We start from the raw sequence: 17,885 nt of genomic DNA on the forward strand, positions 1-17,885 counted from the left end.
CAAAGGTTCTTTTGGCTGGTCTGATGATCAAATTGACATGAGACAGAGTAGCAGGGGAAAATCAAATTTAATTTTGTCAGTACGAGAACCACACATACATGAGAGGTTAAAGTTAGAAGGGTAAAATGAGGTATTTATGCTATACTGAGCTAAGGAATGGGATAGGGACCTGGGGCTTCAACAGGAAGGAGGGCAATTCACAGGAACAAGACGCAAAAGAGCAGACATTTGGTAATTAGATGTTTGCCCTGCCATACAGATGGGTCACTCAGATAAGATTCATCTCTGGTAATAATTCTCATTTAGGGAGAGACTTCCAATTTAAATTCTTCCAGGTAGTTAAGGGAGGGACAGATGTTTCTCTTGAGCCCACAGGGTCTTGATTTCCTTTAGCTCAAAAGAATCCATATGCCATGGCGTGTCTGGGGGAGGCTGGAGCTGAACCTCTTCAGTTGCATGGCTTAAGATGGTCCAACAGTCTTGTGTTACATGCAAGGCTCTTTTCTCTTACTTAGCTGGAATCCAGATCCTTAGAATTTGGAAACTTGCTAAGTGGACACTGACTGTTCCCTGTAACAATCTTTCCTGGATTTTGACAGATAGTTATTGATAAGAGCTGAAAGTGTATGAGCTCGAACCACACACTAGGCACCGTGCTAAGCATTTTATAAGCATTCTCATTTGATCCTCATGAGAAACCCATGAGCACGGTGCCACACGCCCATTTTACAAGAAACAGGCTTAGAAAGGGTGTCTCTTGCCAAAGGTCACAGAGGCAAGACTAGAGTCCAGGTCTGTGGGATGACCCCTTTTTTGGTGTTGCTGTTGAGATTTAATAATTTTTTTTTTTGCCTTATCAAGGACATTTTTTTTTTTTTTTAAGGATCACAAATCCTGCTTTCTTTTTTTTTTTAAATTAATTAATTAATTAATTAATTTTTGGCTGTGTTGGGTCTTCGTTTCTGTGCGAGGACTTTCTCTAGTTGCGGCAAGCGGGGGCCACTCTTCATCGCGGTGCACGGGCCTCTCACTATCGTGGCCTCTCTTGTTGCGGAGCACAGGCTCCAGACGCGCAGGCTCAGTAGTTGTGGCTCACGGGCCTAGTTGCTCCGCAGCATGTGGGATCTTCCCAGACCAGGGCTCGAACCCGTGTCCCCTGCATTAGCAGGCAGATTCTCAACCACTGTGCCACCTGGGAAGCCCAAGGACATTCTTAAGTGAAACCAGCTTTTCCCCACCCCGGAGTGCACGGGGGTAAAGAATACAGTGACTACTAGTACAGTTTGGTGTCACTGCCTTGATTCCTGCTAAGGCACTAGCAGTTTTAGATGCCACTGCTTTACACCATTGCCACAGACCGGCTGCAGAAAGCTAGAAGTTCCTGGCGGTAAGGGGTAAGGAACTGAAAAGCACCAGTATGGGATCAGAAGGGCCAAGACAACTGATGGTTGCAAGGCAAGTTTATTCAAAGAGCATGAATGTATATATAGGTTTAGTACGGAACAAATATCAGACAATAAATCAGTAAACCTTGTATTTCCACATAATTCTATCGCCACTATCTATGCGCCACTATCTATGCGTCAGCATGCCTTATGGGCCATTCTTTGGAGATACAGACTTCCCCCTCAGGGCAGCACGTCCTTCTTCTGGGGAACAACCAGGGGCTCTTAGATCCAGAGCAGGCACCTGGAACGAAACTGGCCGCAAGCCATTTTCCTTTTTTACGCTCAATACCGCAGCGTCAGGAGTGCATACCGAGAAAGAGACAAGCAGTTCTCCGGAAAGCAGAAAGCTGAATAAGCTTACAGCTTGGGGGCCACCACATTTCCCCCCTTTGTATTATTTTTTAAAGCTTGATAATGTAGTTTTAAGCCATGAACATCCTGACGCAAGACAGCGAGGCGCCCCATTACAAATCTGACAACACAAGGTAATAAACCGATCACCAATAAAAGTAGTACACCAATTGATATCAGGCCCGAGACCCCTCCATGAATCCATTGTATCGGATTTAGCCATTGTAGTTGATCTAATAATTCTTGAATCAAATTCTGGGGTCCATCTTCGTCCAGGTGGGCCTCTTGAATAGCTTGTATTTCGGCATTTAACTTTTGAATATCAAGGCTAATGTGTCCATCAGTCCATACACTTAATATATGCATTTTAACTTTTTCCCAATCCCATTGTGAATCATTATATAAATGTTGAGTTACACAAATCCAGGTATATTTGGCATGATAAATCAAACGCATTTTTAATTTTAAAGCCATAACTTGATCCCCTATTCCTATTAGAACATTTTTTAATTCACCTACTTCCGTTTTTAGTTGGATATCAATATGACTTTGTAGGGCTAATGCTACACTAGTATTTTTAGATAACTGATTAACATAATGAGCCTGGTGAATAGTTTGTGAAAGAGCAATCCCAGCAGTGGCCGCAGTTAACTTAGCAGTTAAAGCTGCTAAGGCTAGGATTGCACATATTAGAACACCAATAAATCTCTTTGGTCGTTTTAATGCTTTAGTCAATTCCAGCCAGGCTTGCATGCCAGTGTTATGATACCATGGTTCAGACAAATTAACAGGTTACATTATATAAGAAGGTTGCTTCATAATCATAACAGATGCAGATCCTTTAACGGGCAAAACACAACTACTAAAGATACAATTAACACAAGTAATATTATAACCTATAGGATTCATAGTGTTTTCTACAATTAAATCTCCAATCAATAAAGCATAAGGAGGAGCGACGCAAGTAATCACCGGTCTATAAGAAAAGCATAAGGCAAGTTTCCAGAATTCCCATTGCTTGTAAAAAACAAGGCTGTTATTATTAACGGGGACAGAAGAAACTAGTATGGTGCCATTATCATAATCTAAAGTACACCAGACAGAGGCTTTAGTCCATGTATCATTACAAACAGGAAAATCAGACTGCGGGAATTCAGAAGCCATAAAAGCAGGAAATTGTAGTCCTGTGACAGTCTTTACGACCGTAATTTGATGTCCAGCTAATAACGTCCCTTGATTACCCATGGTAGTTTCAATACACAAATAATGTCCAGTATCTTTAATCCTCAAACGATATATGCATAGAGAATGATCCAACGAAGTATTAGAAGCAAGCTTAGTTACTCTAGCATTCGTGTGAATGGGAGCGTCATCCTTATACCAAAATACAAAGGTGGATAAATCTCCTCGTCTAGAAACAGTCTGTTTGCAAGGAAGACATATTAGATCCCACAGCTTTATAATTTTTACGTAAATGAGTAAAAAATTGAGAATTTACAGTGGTTTGGTAAGAAATAGCTTGTTCTAAAGCAACAGCCTTAACACAACCCGAATTGGTACTCATAGGACTTAAACAAACAGGGGGAGTATTAAACCAATTAGAGTAATTAACAGAAGTATTAGTAATAGGCAAATTTCCTAGCACTCTTCCAAAAGTAGAATCATTATAGAAAATTGGAAGGTCAGCTTCAGACCATGTAACAGGTTGTAATAAAGGAGGATCGGGTACATAAGCCCAATAAGATTTAGCCTCTATAGGTGGGGCTGCCAATACAGCTATCATGGCTAAAAAAAAAGTAAGAGGAGAGTGAGGATGAGCACTCTCCTCCATAATCCTACGTGCTTGAAATACTAAACATTGCAATATTGCAATTGATACCAAGTAATTTGATTTCGATCTCCCCTCGCCTCCGTGACAAGTTGTCTCCTACTCCGTCGCCGCATTCTTCTCGTCCGCCGGGGGAACCGGTTGGGGTGTGCTGTGGTCGATTGCGAGAGACTCAGGCGACGCATTCTTCGAGTCAGGGTGTTTATTGGTGATGGCATGATAATGTCGAACCAAGCGCTCCGGGAGCCACCGAGGAGAGTCTGCCTCCCTAGGGAAAACACAAACATGGCCTCGGCCCCATACTAAAACAGAGTCTGGTCCATGCCAAAGGTTAGTCATGGGATCTTTCCATTTAACAAGCGCTTTTTCAGGAGGGGTTCCAGAAAGACCTGTAAACAATCGTTCATAAGGCGTGTGACTAAATGCATCTAAAGTTAAAAAATTTAAAATAAATAAAGCATGATTAAGCATAATCTGAGGAGATCTATCATATTCCCCCTTTTTTATTTTTTGTAATGTAATTTTTAATTGTTGGTTGGCACGTTCTACAATACCTTGACCCTGAGGATTGTAGGGAATGCCTGTTTTATGTGAAATATGGAAAGTTGCACAAAAATTGGCAAAAGCTTTACTCGTATATCCTGGAGCATTATCTGTTTTTAAAGCTTTAGGAATTCCCATAGATGCAAAACAATGAAATAAATGAGCAATTACATATTTAGTAGATTCCCCAGCCAAAGGCGTAGCACATATAAAATTAGAGTAAGTATCAACAGTTACATGAACAAATTGTAATTTACCAAAAGAGGGAATATGAGTAACATCCATTTGCCAAAGATGATGAGGGAGTAAACCCCAAGGATTGACTCCAAATTGTGGAACAGGAAGGTGGGGTAAACATTTAGAGCAGGACTTAACAATGTATCGGGCTGTTTCTCTAGAAATAGAGAATTATTTTTGAAGCATAGCAGCAGATTGATGATGTAAATTATGTGATTGTGTAGCAAGATCCTGAGGTTGAGATAAACTTAAGGCTATAATCTTTGTATTTTTGTCAGCCAATTGATTTCCCAAAGACAATGGGCCAGGGAGACCTGAATGGGCTCGAATATGTAATATGGCTACAGGAAAGTCATGCTGACGAATAATCTTTTGTAGTTGAAAGAAAGTCTGAAACAATTGAGAATCAACAGTATTGCCAATTATAGCGGTTTCTATGTTATGCAAAATAGTAACCAAATAATGGCTATCCGTATAGAGATTAAAAGAACAATGTGAAAAGGTTTGAAAAGCCAAGGAAATCGCATGTAATTCAACTCGTTGGGCAGAGGTATGATCTGTTTGTTCTTTATGAAGTAAGTCATCAGAAATAACCACAGCGATGCCATTGGCAGAACAATCAGTAAAAACATTTGGGGCACTGAGAATAGGAGTTGAACAGATAGTTTTAGGAAACATAAATAGATGTTGAGTAGCAAAATGAAGGAGCTTATTAGAAGGATAATGATTATCAATAATTCCTGAATATCCAGCAAAAGCAAGAGCCCCAAAATCAGAGACAAATAATAGCCAAGAATATTGATAAGTAGTATAAGGTATAATAATAGAATTTGGTTCATATCCTACCAACTGAATATTTCTTCTACGACCCAATTGAACAAGGGTTGCTATTAACTCATAATAAGGTGTAATGACTTTATTAGGCGTATTTTTCATATGAATCCATTCAAGAATTCCTGTTTCTTGCCATAATAAGGCGGTAGGGGTATGTGACGTAGCACAGATTATTAATAGTATAGGTAAAGAAGGCTCAATTCTAGTTAGCTGAGCAGATTGTATTGCTTTGTTTACAAGCTTGAGTGCTTGTTGAGCTTCAGAAGTTAAAATACGAGGGGAAGAAGGATCAGGACTTCCCTTTAGGATATTAAAAAGAGGCTGTAACTGACCCGTAGTTAATTTTAAAGAAGGTCGCAGCCAATTAATATCTCCTAATAACTTTTGAAAATCATTTAAAGTTTTAAGAACGTCAGTCCGTATCTCTATCTTCTGAGGTGTAATATTATAATTTGTGGTATACTTACCAAGATATGAGAAAGGTGGGTTCATCTGTACTTTGTCAGCAGCAATGACTAGTCCTGATCGTGACAAATGACTTTGAAGGGAATTATAAGCCTTAAGTAAAATATGTTTATCAGAATAAGCAAGTAATAAGTCATCCATATAATGAATAAAATATATCTGAGGGAACTGTTTACGAACAGGGGCAATAACTTGAGCTACAAACTGTTGACATAAAGTAGGACTATTAGCCATACCCTGAGGCAGCATTTTCCATTGATAACGTTGCATAGGTTCTATAAAATTTAAAGAGGGTAAGCTAAAAGCAAATCGCAACTTATCAGCCAGAAATAGAGGAATAGTAAAAAAGCAATCCTTAAGATCAATAATAATAATCATATAATTTTTAGGTATGGCTGCAGGAGAAGGCAAACCTGGTTGCAGAGCTCCCATAATTACCATAGTTTGATTAACAGCACGTAAATCTTGCAATAAACGATATTTTCCCGATTTTTTCTTTATAACAAATATAGGAGTATTCCAAGGGCTATTAGACTTTTCTAGTCTGCCCAAAGCAAGCTGTGCATTAATTATATTATGGGCCACCATTAATTTCTCCTTAGAAAGGGGCCATTGGTCCACCCAGACAGGATTATCAGAAATCCAAGTTATAGGGTCAGCATGTGGTGGAGGAGAATCCAAGGCCCCTAGAAAAAACCCAAGCCTGTTTTATCCCGTTTATTATCAATCTGTAAGGGTAATTTATTTCCCTGTTGATTTTTTCCCAAACCATTCCTAGGATCATACCCTTGATTTAACAACATATTAGTTACAGTAGGGTTGGGACTAAGCAATAGGATTCCCATTTGTTGTAATATATCTCTTCCCCAAAGGTTAACTGGCAATCCGGGCAATACGTAGGGTTTGAATATTCCTTGATTACCTTCAGCATCCTGCCAATGTAGGTATTGTGAACTTTGTTGTGGAGAATTAGATTGGCCAATACCTTGCAACTGTGTAATGGTTTGGTGCACGGGCCAATTTTTTGGCCAATGTATAAACGAAATAACAGAAACATCAGCACCAGTATCTAATAACCCAGAAAAAGGCCTTCCATTTATTTTTAATACCAATTGTGGTCTTTCCCTACCAATTTGTTGAATCCAATAAACTGCATCAGAGGAACCGAAAGCCCCAGTTCCTCTTTTGTTATGTTGTAAAATTTTTCCTTCTGGTATGTATGGAATTAATAGAAGCTGAGCTATTCGCATACCAGGCGTGATAAGAAAAGATCCTTTTGATGTTTGAACCATAACCTTTAATTCCCCTTCATAATCAGCATCAATCACCCCAGGAATAATAGTTAAACCTTTCATAGGCATACTACTTCTTCCAAGGATTATACCAACTGTTCCCTGGGGTAAAGGCCCAAAATTTCCCGTAGGAAGGGCTTGGGGTCCCATATCCGAGGTTAATAAGAATTGGGTGGAGGCACAGAGGTCCAGTCCTGCACTATTTGGCGTGGCCCTTTGAAGGAAGGAGATTCCATTCCCTGAGGAACAAAGGTCTGAGCTGGAGGCGGTGGAGCAGGTTGTGGGGGGATTATTGACATTGCTCCAATTGTTTGATGGGGCCAGAGCAGGCCCCTCCGGAAGTTTCCCGACAAGGGAGTTCCATCTTTATGAGTCACTGATCGACATTCTTTAGCCCAATGCCATCCTCTTTGGCATCGGGGACAAATTGTGGGAGGAGGAGATTTACCTTGAGGCACAGAATTTACAATAGGCATATTAGGAGTATCAACAGTACAATTTTTTGCAAAATGACCTGGCTTCCCACATTTAAAACAGTTTTTACTTTTAGCATTTGGCCCAAATCCTGCCTTAGTTAGGGCTGCAGCTATAGCTGCTCCCTGTAAGTAAGATGATCCAATATCAGAACAAACTCGAATATAATCCTCTAACTTTCCTTTCTTTTTCCATGGACTTATAGCTGCCTGACAAATATTATTAGCATTTTCGAAAGCCAATTGTCTGACGATAATTACTCCAGAAGGACCATCAGAAATAATTCTATTAACAGCCTGTAATAATCTGTCCACAAAATCAGCATAAGGTTCATCTGCCCCTTGCCTTATTTTAGCAAGGTCTTCAGTCCTAGTGGAGGCAGGTAAATGTTTCCATGCATGTAGAGCTATATGATTGATCTGAGCATAAGCCACAAAAGGGAAAGCTAATTGATCCTGTAATAACTGATGTTGTCCTTCCCCAATCAACATCTCATAATTTACTAGCACATTATGTGCAGTATTTCTTTCAGCTTGTTCAGCAGCCTTTTCATAATATTCTGATTTCCAAAGTAAATAGTTGTCATCAGTGAGACAAGCACGAGCAATAGATTTCCAGTCTGCTGGAGGCAATGCTTCTGTTGCAATAGTATCCAACATAGTAATAGTGAAAGGGACTATAGGCCCATATTGTGCACAGGCTGCTTTTAAATCTTTCAAAACCTTAAAGGAGAGAGGCTGATATTCCCGATTATTTTGTTGTGGATTTTGAGGATTGGGTCGTTCCACCACCGGACAGCAGAATAAAGGATCCTCCCCTCTATTAAGAGCTCCCCGTACTGCTTGTTGTAAAGGACTAAGCTTAGGAGGGATAGGGACAGAGACATGTAATTGCTGTAACCGTGGAAGAATATTTTCATCAGGATATTTTTCAGCCTCATATTTGGCTTCTTCATCCGCTAGATCAAAAGAAAAGTCATCATCATCAAGTGAATTAACACTCTTTATCCTCGGTGGCAATGGAGGAGCAGTAGCTACTGCAGCAATATGTTCTACAGATTTAGCTGTTAATTTTGGAACTGAATCATAAATTGGATTAAGACAATCTCTTATTAAATTCCACAAGCTGAAAATGGAAACTGAAACAGAAGATGGTCCATGTGCTTCATGATATTTAGATAACTCATCTCCTACACGAGTCCAAATTGCTAAGTCCACTGATCCTCCTTCAGGGAACCAAGGACAAGCATCATATACTAATTGCAAAAATTCCAGAAGTTGTGAGGTAGTTACCTTAATTCCACGGGCTTTTAACATTGAAAGCAAAACCTGAGCAAATAAATCACGCTCCTTAGAGCCCTTTTGTCCCATATTATTTTACTTCTGACTCTTTCTCGAGTTACCGTCTTAAAAACGAAATTATTGGGGCTGCCCTGGTGGCGCAGTGGTTGAGAATCTGCCTGCTAATGCAGGGGACACAGGTTCGGGCCCTGGTCTGGGAAGATCCCACGTGCCGCGGAGCAACTGGGCCCGTGAGCCACAACTGCTGAGCCTGCGCGTCTGGAGCCTGTGCTCCGCAACGGGAGAGGCCGCGGTGGTGAGAGGCCCGCACACGGCGATGAAGAGAGGCCCCCGCTTGCCGCAACTGGGGAAAGCCCTCGCACAGAAACGAAGACCCAACACGGCCAAAAATAAATAAATTCATTAATTAAAAAAAAAAAAAAACGAAATTATTTCTTGTGGCCACACTATCTCACTCGAGAGTTCTACTTACCTGAAATCTTCCGAAATGCCTCACGCACTCAGGTCCCTGTTCGGGTGCCACTTGCCGCAGACCGGCTGCAGAAAGCTAGAAGTTCCTGGCGGTGAGGGGTAAGGAACTGAAAAGCACCAGTATGGGATCAGAAGGGCCAAGACAACTGATGGTTGCAAGGCAAGTTTATTCAAAGAGCATGAATGTATATATAGGTTTAGTACGGAACGAATATCAGACAATAAATCAGTAAACCTTGTATTTCCACATAATTCTATCGCCACTATCTATGCGCCACTATCTATGCGTCAGCATGCCTTATGGGCCATTCTTTGGAGATACAGACTTCCCCCTCAGGGCAGCACGTCCTTCTTCTGGGGAACAACCAGGGGCTCTTAGATCCAGAGCAGGCACCTGGAACGAAACTGGCCGCAAGCCATTTTCCTTTTTTACGCTCAATACCGCAGCGTCAGGAGTGCATACTGAGAAAGAGACAAGCAGTTCTCCGGAAAGCAGAAAGCTGAATAAGCTTACAGCTTGGGGGCCACCACACACCATGAGTGCAAATACCCAAAAAGCGAACAAGGCAGATAATGTCTTAGTATTTTCTAAAGTAATTTTGAACTCACAGACCCCCTAAAAGGGTCTTGGAGGCCTCCAGGGATCCACAGACCACACTTTGAGAACAATCCTCTGGGTTATGGGACTATCAGGGATTTTCTGGTTTTTCTTTCCCTCTTCTTCCTCTACCTCCTTCTTCTCCCTTAACACGTTTTCTAATTTTTCATGCAATCCACATGTCTTACTTATATAATTTTTAAAATTTAAGATTAATCATGAACATCTTTCTACGTTAGATGGGCTCTAAGATTTTAATATATTTACATTTTTAATTAAGAAAATAAAAAAAAGAAAATGGATATTCCATATGTAACGATACAGCCATGTATTTATTATATTCATTCTTCTCATGCCACCTTCACACATACAATTTTTTTTCACTTCACCTTTCTTTTTTTTTTTTTAAATTGAAGTATGGTTGACGTACAATGTTATATAAGTTTCAGGTGTACAACATAGGGGTTCAAAATTTTTCAAGGTTATACTCCATTTATAGTTCTTATAAAATATTGGCTATATTCCCCGTGTTGTACCATATATCCTTGTTCATGCATAAAATTTAATTTTTTTCCTATTGGATTCTTTCTTAGGCTGTATCCTAGTCCAGTCATCCTGAGACCACCAAGAACAAATCTTTAGTCTGACAGTCAGCTCAGTTGATCCACTGCAATGAGGGGGAGGAACTGAGGGGGTCTGACTACACAGAGGGCAAGGCGATTACAGGATTTGGGTGAAGAATGGGGTTAGGTTAGGTGAAATGTAAACCAAGCAGTGCTTTTTTTTTTTTTTTTTTTTTTTTTGGCCATGCTACGTAGCATGTGGGATCTTAGTTCCCTGACCAGGGATCGAACCTGTGCCCCCTGCAGTGGAAATGTGGAGTCTTAACCACTGGACTGCCAGGGAAGTCCCAACCAAGCAGTATTTTGATAGGCTCAACACAGCACAGGGCTGCGTGAGAAGTGTCAGCTTCAGGTTTGGACAGCAAAGTATCCTGTGTAAGTGGAAACTACAAAGTTGAGACAGGCGTGGAATGTTGAGTCCAGGAATTCCATACTGGGGCAACTTCTCTGTGTCAAAGTGACTTGGCGCCTCCGGGGTTGTTTCTTTCTTACTAACATAATTTCAGACAGCAAATTCCTGATAGTTTGTGATTGTAGGGGAAAAAAAGAAATCCCGGTAAAAAAGTACAAGTAATAGTCACTCACACAGCATGGTTATCGGGACACTTTACAGTTGTAACGTGACCTTGGGAGAAATAATGTTCCCTGTTTACATTGCAGCTGGCTTTGTCCATGCCTGTCTGGACAGGCAAACTTTTACCTGCTCATTCCAAGCTAATAGACCCCCAAACAGAAGTTCTGAACCAAATAATTTAGTCGTTTTTCTTTTTCACTTCCCCTGACCGCATTACCTAAAACAGTCCAGTTCCACCCCCAATCAGTCACTCTGTTTCTAATAGCTATGGAAATGCACCTCGTCCCCACTGGTCACTGCGGTACCTTCGAGTCCTCAGGGATCAGAGGTGACTCTCCCAAGGAAGCTGCTTCTCACCAGAGGCTGCTGTCCTGGAGGTGGCAGGAAACAGAATCATTGCCACCCGCCACAGGCAGAGGGTTGGGGAGCGGGGCAGTCCCATCTCAAACCAAGGCAGCTCCATTGCACACAAATTTCCAAGGCCCCCGTGGAAGTCTGAACCCAAGAATCTGCAGAAGATGGGCCTCTAGCTGGCATCCCTCCTTCCCTGGAACTTCACCTTGATGGGCCATGCCCAGCCTCCTTGCACTAGAATATCTAATTTTATATTTATAAGGTACTTCCGTAAACAGATGCACGTCTCTGTATTTACTTATGTCTGTATTTATTGGCTTGTGATAAGTCAGGCACAAAACCAGATTATCTTGAAAGAATGAACCGTGGCAATTTGCCATAAAATGATTGCAATAAAAATTTTATTTAGAAGTGATTAGAGATGTTTTAAGGTCATAACATCTTCACAAGTTGAGCTGGAAGGGAGCTTAATTAGAATGATCTTCTCCAACCCTTTCAGCTCACACAGGAGAAACTCTTTCAAACTCAGAGAAGTTAAGTCACCTGGCCAAGGTAACACAGCACCTCCAGAGCTAACTCTTGGACATAGATTCTCCTGTGGGGCTAGGCAGGTGGGGAATCCTTTGTTCTCTCTCTTCCTTGAAGAGATTTTTTTTTAGGTTACTTTCCTAGTACTGACAAGTGGCCCTGCTAACCGTGGCTTTGTGTCTCAGATGATTAAGTCTTGTTCGTTAAATGGATTTGTTTTGTCTCCAGGAGGCTCCCAGCTTTCTGGTTGGCTGAGAAAACTGGCCTGTCTGGTCCGGTTCAGCTGCACTCCACACCCCCCCACCCCCACCCCACCGCCGCGCACGGGGCCGGCAGAGAACAGCTGACTCCAGCCGCTGCTCATGTGACCATCGCAGCTCCCAGTCCCAGGCCAGGGTGGACACTTTCAGGGGCTCCTTCTGGGAGGGGTACCAGGTAGGCACCCCAGCCCTGCCCGTCCACCGCTGGAACAGCCAAGGGGATACAGGACAGGAGTGGTCGGACAGACTTGGGCAGATCAGAAGTCAGACCCCCTGCGCTGGTCCAGGGCTCTTCGGGCAGCGGGGACAGAATGTGGTTGGCCTCGCAATGTCGCACACCACCCCTGCTTGCCCTCCCCCTCCCCCTGTCCCCGACGTCCAGGAAGGCCTGCTCTGCCCTGCCCTTCCTTCCTTTGTTCTTTGGCCTTCCTTTCCCCTCAGCTACAGACCTTTCCCCCTTTCTCTCTGCTGACTTAGCAGCGTGCTGCCGGGCGTGGAAGGATTAATCAGTGACAGGAAGCTGCCTCTTTCGGAGCAGTGACTGCTGTGGTCAGGAGAGCCTCCGCCAGGCCAGCCCTAGGAATCTGTCCTGCTCCCTGCCTGCTGCTTACCCCTGCTCCTGCCATGGGGTGCCTTGGGGCCCTCCTCTTCCTGCTTGGGGGCCTGGGAGCTCTTGCCCAGATCTGCGGTGAGTACCTGGATCTACTCCGTGCCTCTTGCCTGCTGGGTCCTTAGGAGAGAGGACCATCTTGTCCAAGCCCCTCATTATATAGCTGGAGAAACAGGCTCAGATGTGTGTGTGTGGCGGGAATGACTTAGCTGCCCCTCTGGGCTCCCACAGCAGTTTGGAGTTAGCTGGACCTCAGCGTTGTAGCACATTGTATTGAGATGAATTGTATGTCTGACTCGCCGCCAGACAAGATCACTTCCATCAATTCAGTCATTTGTTCATTTATTCATTCAATACACACTGATTGAGCCTTCTCTGTGCCAGGCACCATGTTAGGCTTTGGGGAAAGAACAAAGAGCAAGACAGGTCCCCCCCCCTCCCTCCTAGAGCTTCCCTTCTAGTGAAGGGGATGGCAGTCAAGAGACAAGTCAGTGCTGTGTCGGGGGCTGTGATGAGTGCCAAAGGAAGCCCAAGGCCTGGAGGGGGTGGGGAATGCCAATTCAGGGAGAAGGGGTGGGAAGGATTTCCAAGGACCAGGGGGTGATGCAGGAACTGAGACCCGAAAGAGGAAAAGGAGCTGGCAAGGAAAGGAGTGAGGGGCGGGCACCCCGGCAGAGGGAAAGCGAGCGTGTGGAGACCCTGGCGGGTCAGGGTGGTGGCAAGGCATTTGCTTTACATTCCATACAGGGGCCTGCCTGCTCTGGTGTCCCCGGAGTATCTCGGGAACTCTTGGGACCTGTCTGGGAGTTGGAGCGCACAAGCTCAGGGCTGCTCGTGCCCCGGAGCCCCATGGGAAGCAGAGGCAGGAAGGGAAGGTGGGCCGCCCGCCTCTCTTCATTCCTCCTCGTCCTCTGCCCACAGCGTTTCACTCTGCCTACACCAGCAGGGTCTCCTGTGACCCTTGGAGAAACCGAGAGGCAGGTTCAGTCGTGTGCAGGTGACACATGAAGCAGTCAAGGGTTGAAGGAGCCAGGTGACCTGCCCAAGGCGCCCCAGCTTTCCAGGGCTTTGCTGGACTCAGTTCTCAGAACTCCAGGTCACGGTCTTCCCTGGGCACCAGGAGCCTCCTGCCCGGCTTGTTCCACAAGTGCCACCAGACCCCTCAGCCCTTGGCTCTTGGTTCCTGTCCAGGCAGTCCCCAGGGGAGACCCGGCACCCTCAGTGGGTGTGAAGCTTTCAGCAGTTGGTCCATAGGCTTGACCCTGGACTGGGTTCGGGGGTGCAGCCCACTGCTGCTGGGCCATTTAGTCACCCCCGGTCTCATTCACTCATTGTAAAATGGGCTAAGAATGCTCCCCTGCCTTCCTCCTTGGTGTGATGCAAGGATCCCACCACCTGCTTTACCAGGTTCAAGCCCTGTGTGGCTGTGAAACTGACACAGATCTGCACTAGTGCCCATGCAGGGTGGGCTCCCGTCCTTCCCCTTGTCAAAGCCAGTCCTCAGCTGGCGGAGCTGGGCGGCCCTGTGAGCTGGAGGCCCTGAGGGGAGGGAGCTCGCCCAGGCTCACTTTTATTACCCCGGGTGAATCTTAGCGGCTCCTTCCTGCTAAGGAGGCTGAACTGTGTTTACCCACCTCTCTTTACAGCACCAGCTCCTCTTCCTATCACGCTAATCCCAGAGCTGACTCACTCGCTGGAGGTCAGAGCCCAGGGTGGGGGCAGGGCTCCCTCTCCAGTTTGAAGAAAAGGGAGAGGAAAAGAGAACTGTGGAGGGAGAGATAAGGAGAGAGAAAGGCTGAGAGATGGAGAGAATGAAATAGATCCAGAGAGAGAGAGAGAGGGAAATTCCTACAGAAATGGGGGCAGACACACAGAAAAGCACTGAGAAAGAGAAAGGAAAAGAGAAACAGCCCCCTCCCCAGTTCCTTTGCTCCGTCCCCTGGGAGGGGCGGCCTGCCCAGCAGCTGGAGCCCCACAGCAACTGGGAGGCATTAAATGGGGAAAAGTCTAAAGTGGCTCCAAGGCCACCTACTCGCTTAGGTTCCCTCCCTGAGGGAGGAAAGTGCCAGTCAGCTGGAGCTGGGAAACACCCCTAAGGCTTCTGCTTCCCTCGTGGGTAAATCCCGAAGCACACAGATAAATGGTCGCAAAGGATGATGGCTTTCTAACAATTCACCTCACAATCTCAGGTCCTTTTCACCTAAACTGAGGGGGCAGGAACAGCGTTATTCTGAGATCTGCCCAGAGGAAGTTCACCAGGCAGCCCCAGTTAGCCAGTGGGCAGGCTGCAGTGTTTTTGTTTTTGTTTTTTTTTAAATTGGAATATAGTTGATTTACAATGTTGTGTTAGTTTCAGGTATACAGCAAAGTGAATCAGTTATACATATATATCCACTTTTTTTGAAGATTCTTTCCCCATATAGGTCATTACAGAGTATTGAGTAGAGTTCCCTGTGCTATACAATAGGTCCTTATTACTTATCTATTCTAGATACAGTAGTGTGTATATGTCAATCCCAGTCTCCTCTAATTTATCCGCCCCCCTTCACCCCTGGTAACCATAGGTTTGTTTTCTACATCTGTGACTCTATTTCTGTTTTAAAACTGGGTATGTAACTTGTTCCCAGTGTGGGTTGAAGTTTTTGTAAATGGGTGGAACACGCCCACAACTTTGGACTTCTGTTTCCTCTTTTGTGCAATGCAATGATGACAGTACCTACGTCACAGGGCTGGCCTGAGGACCGAGGGAGGTGGGGCGCAGTGCCTGGGGCACCCCACGCCGCTCGGCATCCAGTCTCTCTGTCACTCCTGATGGGCAGAGTGGCTGCCTGGCACCCGCGTCCTCTGCCCTGGGCCCACCACCTCTCCCTGGCCCACTCCGGCCGCTCTTTCAGGATACCGGCTTTTCCCCTGTTACCGCTGCCTCTCGTTACAGTCGGACTCCCGCATACGAGTAGGGTGTGTGTCAGGTGACAGTAAGGTGGGGATGTTTATTCCCTGGAGAAGACCCTGGTAAGGTGTCGCTGGTGGCCTGGCCCTGCGACCTCACTTGGCCTGTTCTCTTTCCTAAGAAATAACAGAGGTGGACAGCACGCTGGTGGAGAGGCTGGGCCAGCGCCTCTTGCCCTGGATGGACCGGCTCTCCCCGGAGCAGCTGAACCCCAGTATCTACGTGGGCCTGCGCCTCTCCAGCCTGCAGGCTGGGGCCAAGGAGGCCCACTACCTGCACAGCCTCAAGCTCAGCTACCAGCAGAGCCTCCTGAGGTCTGGCCACGCTCTCTCTCCTCTTTTCCCCATGGCGTGCTCCACATCCTAAGAGACATGAGATCTGCGTTCCGGTTTGGGCCTATCACTGCTTTGTTGGGAGTCCTTAGGGCAAGTTTCATCTCCTCTGGGCCTTTCTCCATCTGTGGAATGGGGTTGGTCTGACTAGATTGGAGATGCCAATCCGGGGCCCTTGGGCGACTACTGTACCCTCCGGTACCTGAGGCAGACATTACTAATCCATGGCTGCACTCTTTCATACTGAGCCCAGCAGCAGTATCGGACTATCCGTGCTCACTTTCCAGGGGGCATTAAGAGGAAGGCTGTTCTGAGGTCCAGCACCGGAGTCTGAATGAGAGGTGAAGGGTCAGGACCACCATGGAGCATCTCCTGCTTGGACTCCCTCTTGAGAAGTGGATGCAGGGCAGGGAGAGGAAAGAAAGGGGAGAGTGTATGGGTGAAGTGTGACCAAAATGGTGGGGCAAACAGGTCATTTGGATGCAAGAGCCCTCAGAGTTTGTCCTTGAGTTTAATTTCTCATCTTTATGAAATAAGCGTGACATACACAACTTACATAACTGACTACATCTGCTTTTGGCAGGTCTTGGAAACGTTCCAACTGCTAGGATTTTTTTCCGCTTCATAGTGGTGGTGGTGGGGCACCCCAAGCCAGGCTTACCAGGGTGGCACTTTCTTACTGAAGTGTTGTTAACTGGCGTTGTCCTATGTCTGCCTCCAGCAATGACAACAGTGACTCCGAGGCCAAGCCCTCCATGGGCCAGCTGGCCCTCTACCTGCTTGCTCTCCGGGCCAACTGCGAGTTTGTCGGAGGCCGCAAGGGGGGCAGGCTGGTCTCACAGCTGAAGCGGTTCCTGGAGGACGAGAAGGGGGCCATTGGTGAGGAGGCGAGGTCTGCTGGGGCGGGGGAGGGCACATCAGACAACATTGTCTGGTGAAACGTCTACATCAGAACTTTGAGTTTTCTCCCCAGGCCTCTTTCCTGCCCTCCATTCTGCCTGTCTCCATATCCGCTAGAGGCTTGGGCCTGCCCCGGTAGCCATTCTTGATCAAGCCTTTCCTGCATCCCACATACACTCTGTTGACAAGCCCTGCTGCTCACCCACCAAGACTGGCCTGATTACCCACCTCTGGGACAGCTGCACACACTGTGCAGTACTAAGGAGTACTACTCACTCCTTACCTCTCTCTGCTAACTTTCCTGCCTCCTACCTCAATCTGGCACACACAGAGCGAGTCTTTAAATATAAATCTGATCTTGTTAGTGCTGCTTAAATCCTCCAGCAGCTGCTCCCTGCTGTGTTCACAGCCCTCAGGCCCAGCCTGTCTGCCCTTTTCTCCTCTCCAGGCCCTGCCCACCCACCCTCTGGCTCACCCACTCACCTGCCCCTCCATGGGCTCCGGCCACCCTGGCCTTCTCTCAGCTCACAAACCAGCGTCTTGACATATGTTCCCTCTATCTGGAAGGTTTCCTTCCCCTTCTAGCTCACTCCTACTCCACCTTTACCTCTCCCCCGCCCTTTCTCCCCAGCATCCCTGCCTCAGAGAATCCTTCCCCGACTCCCCAGCTACTCAAAGACCTCTGTTATTTGGCCACATGGACCTCGGTCCACAGTTCAGTTATAATCACAGTCTCGTGAGCGTGGGTTGTGTTATTTCCGGAGGGCCTGGCTGCACTGTGCCTGGCCTGTCATCACTGTTCATACCTCCAAGCACAGCGCCTGACACTTAGTGGGGTTTCAGCAAGTATGAGTCAAGGGAATGAAGGAAAGAAGGATCCCACGACCCAAAGGAGGGTGTCGGGAAGTGCAG

At 45.8% G+C, this 17,885-nt stretch overlaps 1 protein-coding gene and 2 long non-coding RNA genes across 9 annotated transcripts in view; 2 read left to right on the forward strand and 1 right to left on the reverse strand.

Moving 5' to 3' along the window:
* The window catches only part of TCN2 (transcobalamin 2), a 44,978-nt gene that overhangs the window by 18,879 nt on the left and 8,214 nt on the right, over positions 1-17,885 (forward strand). For 2 of the 7 annotated variants that reach the window (XM_082353128.1, XM_082353129.1), the window contains 4 exons: positions 12,150-12,356; positions 12,662-12,869; positions 15,863-16,055; positions 16,795-16,952. In XM_082353128.1, the coding sequence (XP_082209254.1) occupies positions 12,806-12,869; positions 15,863-16,055; positions 16,795-16,952 (415 nt within the window). In that variant the 5' untranslated portion in view covers positions 12,150-12,356; positions 12,662-12,805. Of the gene's footprint in view, positions 1-12,149; positions 12,357-12,658; positions 12,870-15,862; positions 16,056-16,794; positions 16,953-17,885 lie in introns of all 7 variants that reach the window. The other 5 variants (XM_082353131.1, XM_082353126.1, XM_082353127.1 and 2 more) reach the window with 4 other exon arrangements.
* On the reverse strand, positions 929-12,139 carry LOC309610358. The gene is made up of 2 exons (XR_014233870.1): positions 9,246-12,139; positions 929-3,895 (listed from the first exon to the last, which is right to left on the reverse strand). It is a non-coding gene; the product is annotated as an uncharacterized lncRNA (long non-coding RNA).
* On the forward strand, positions 5,110-8,827 carry LOC309610360. Its single transcript, XR_014233872.1, has 2 exons — positions 5,110-5,727; positions 7,801-8,827. It is a non-coding gene; the product is annotated as an uncharacterized lncRNA (long non-coding RNA).

The sequence above is a fragment of the Balaenoptera borealis genome, assembly GCF_965194805.1.
Source record: "Balaenoptera borealis genome assembly, chromosome: 14".
Lineage (NCBI taxonomy): Eukaryota > Metazoa > Chordata > Mammalia > Artiodactyla > Balaenopteridae > Balaenoptera > Balaenoptera borealis.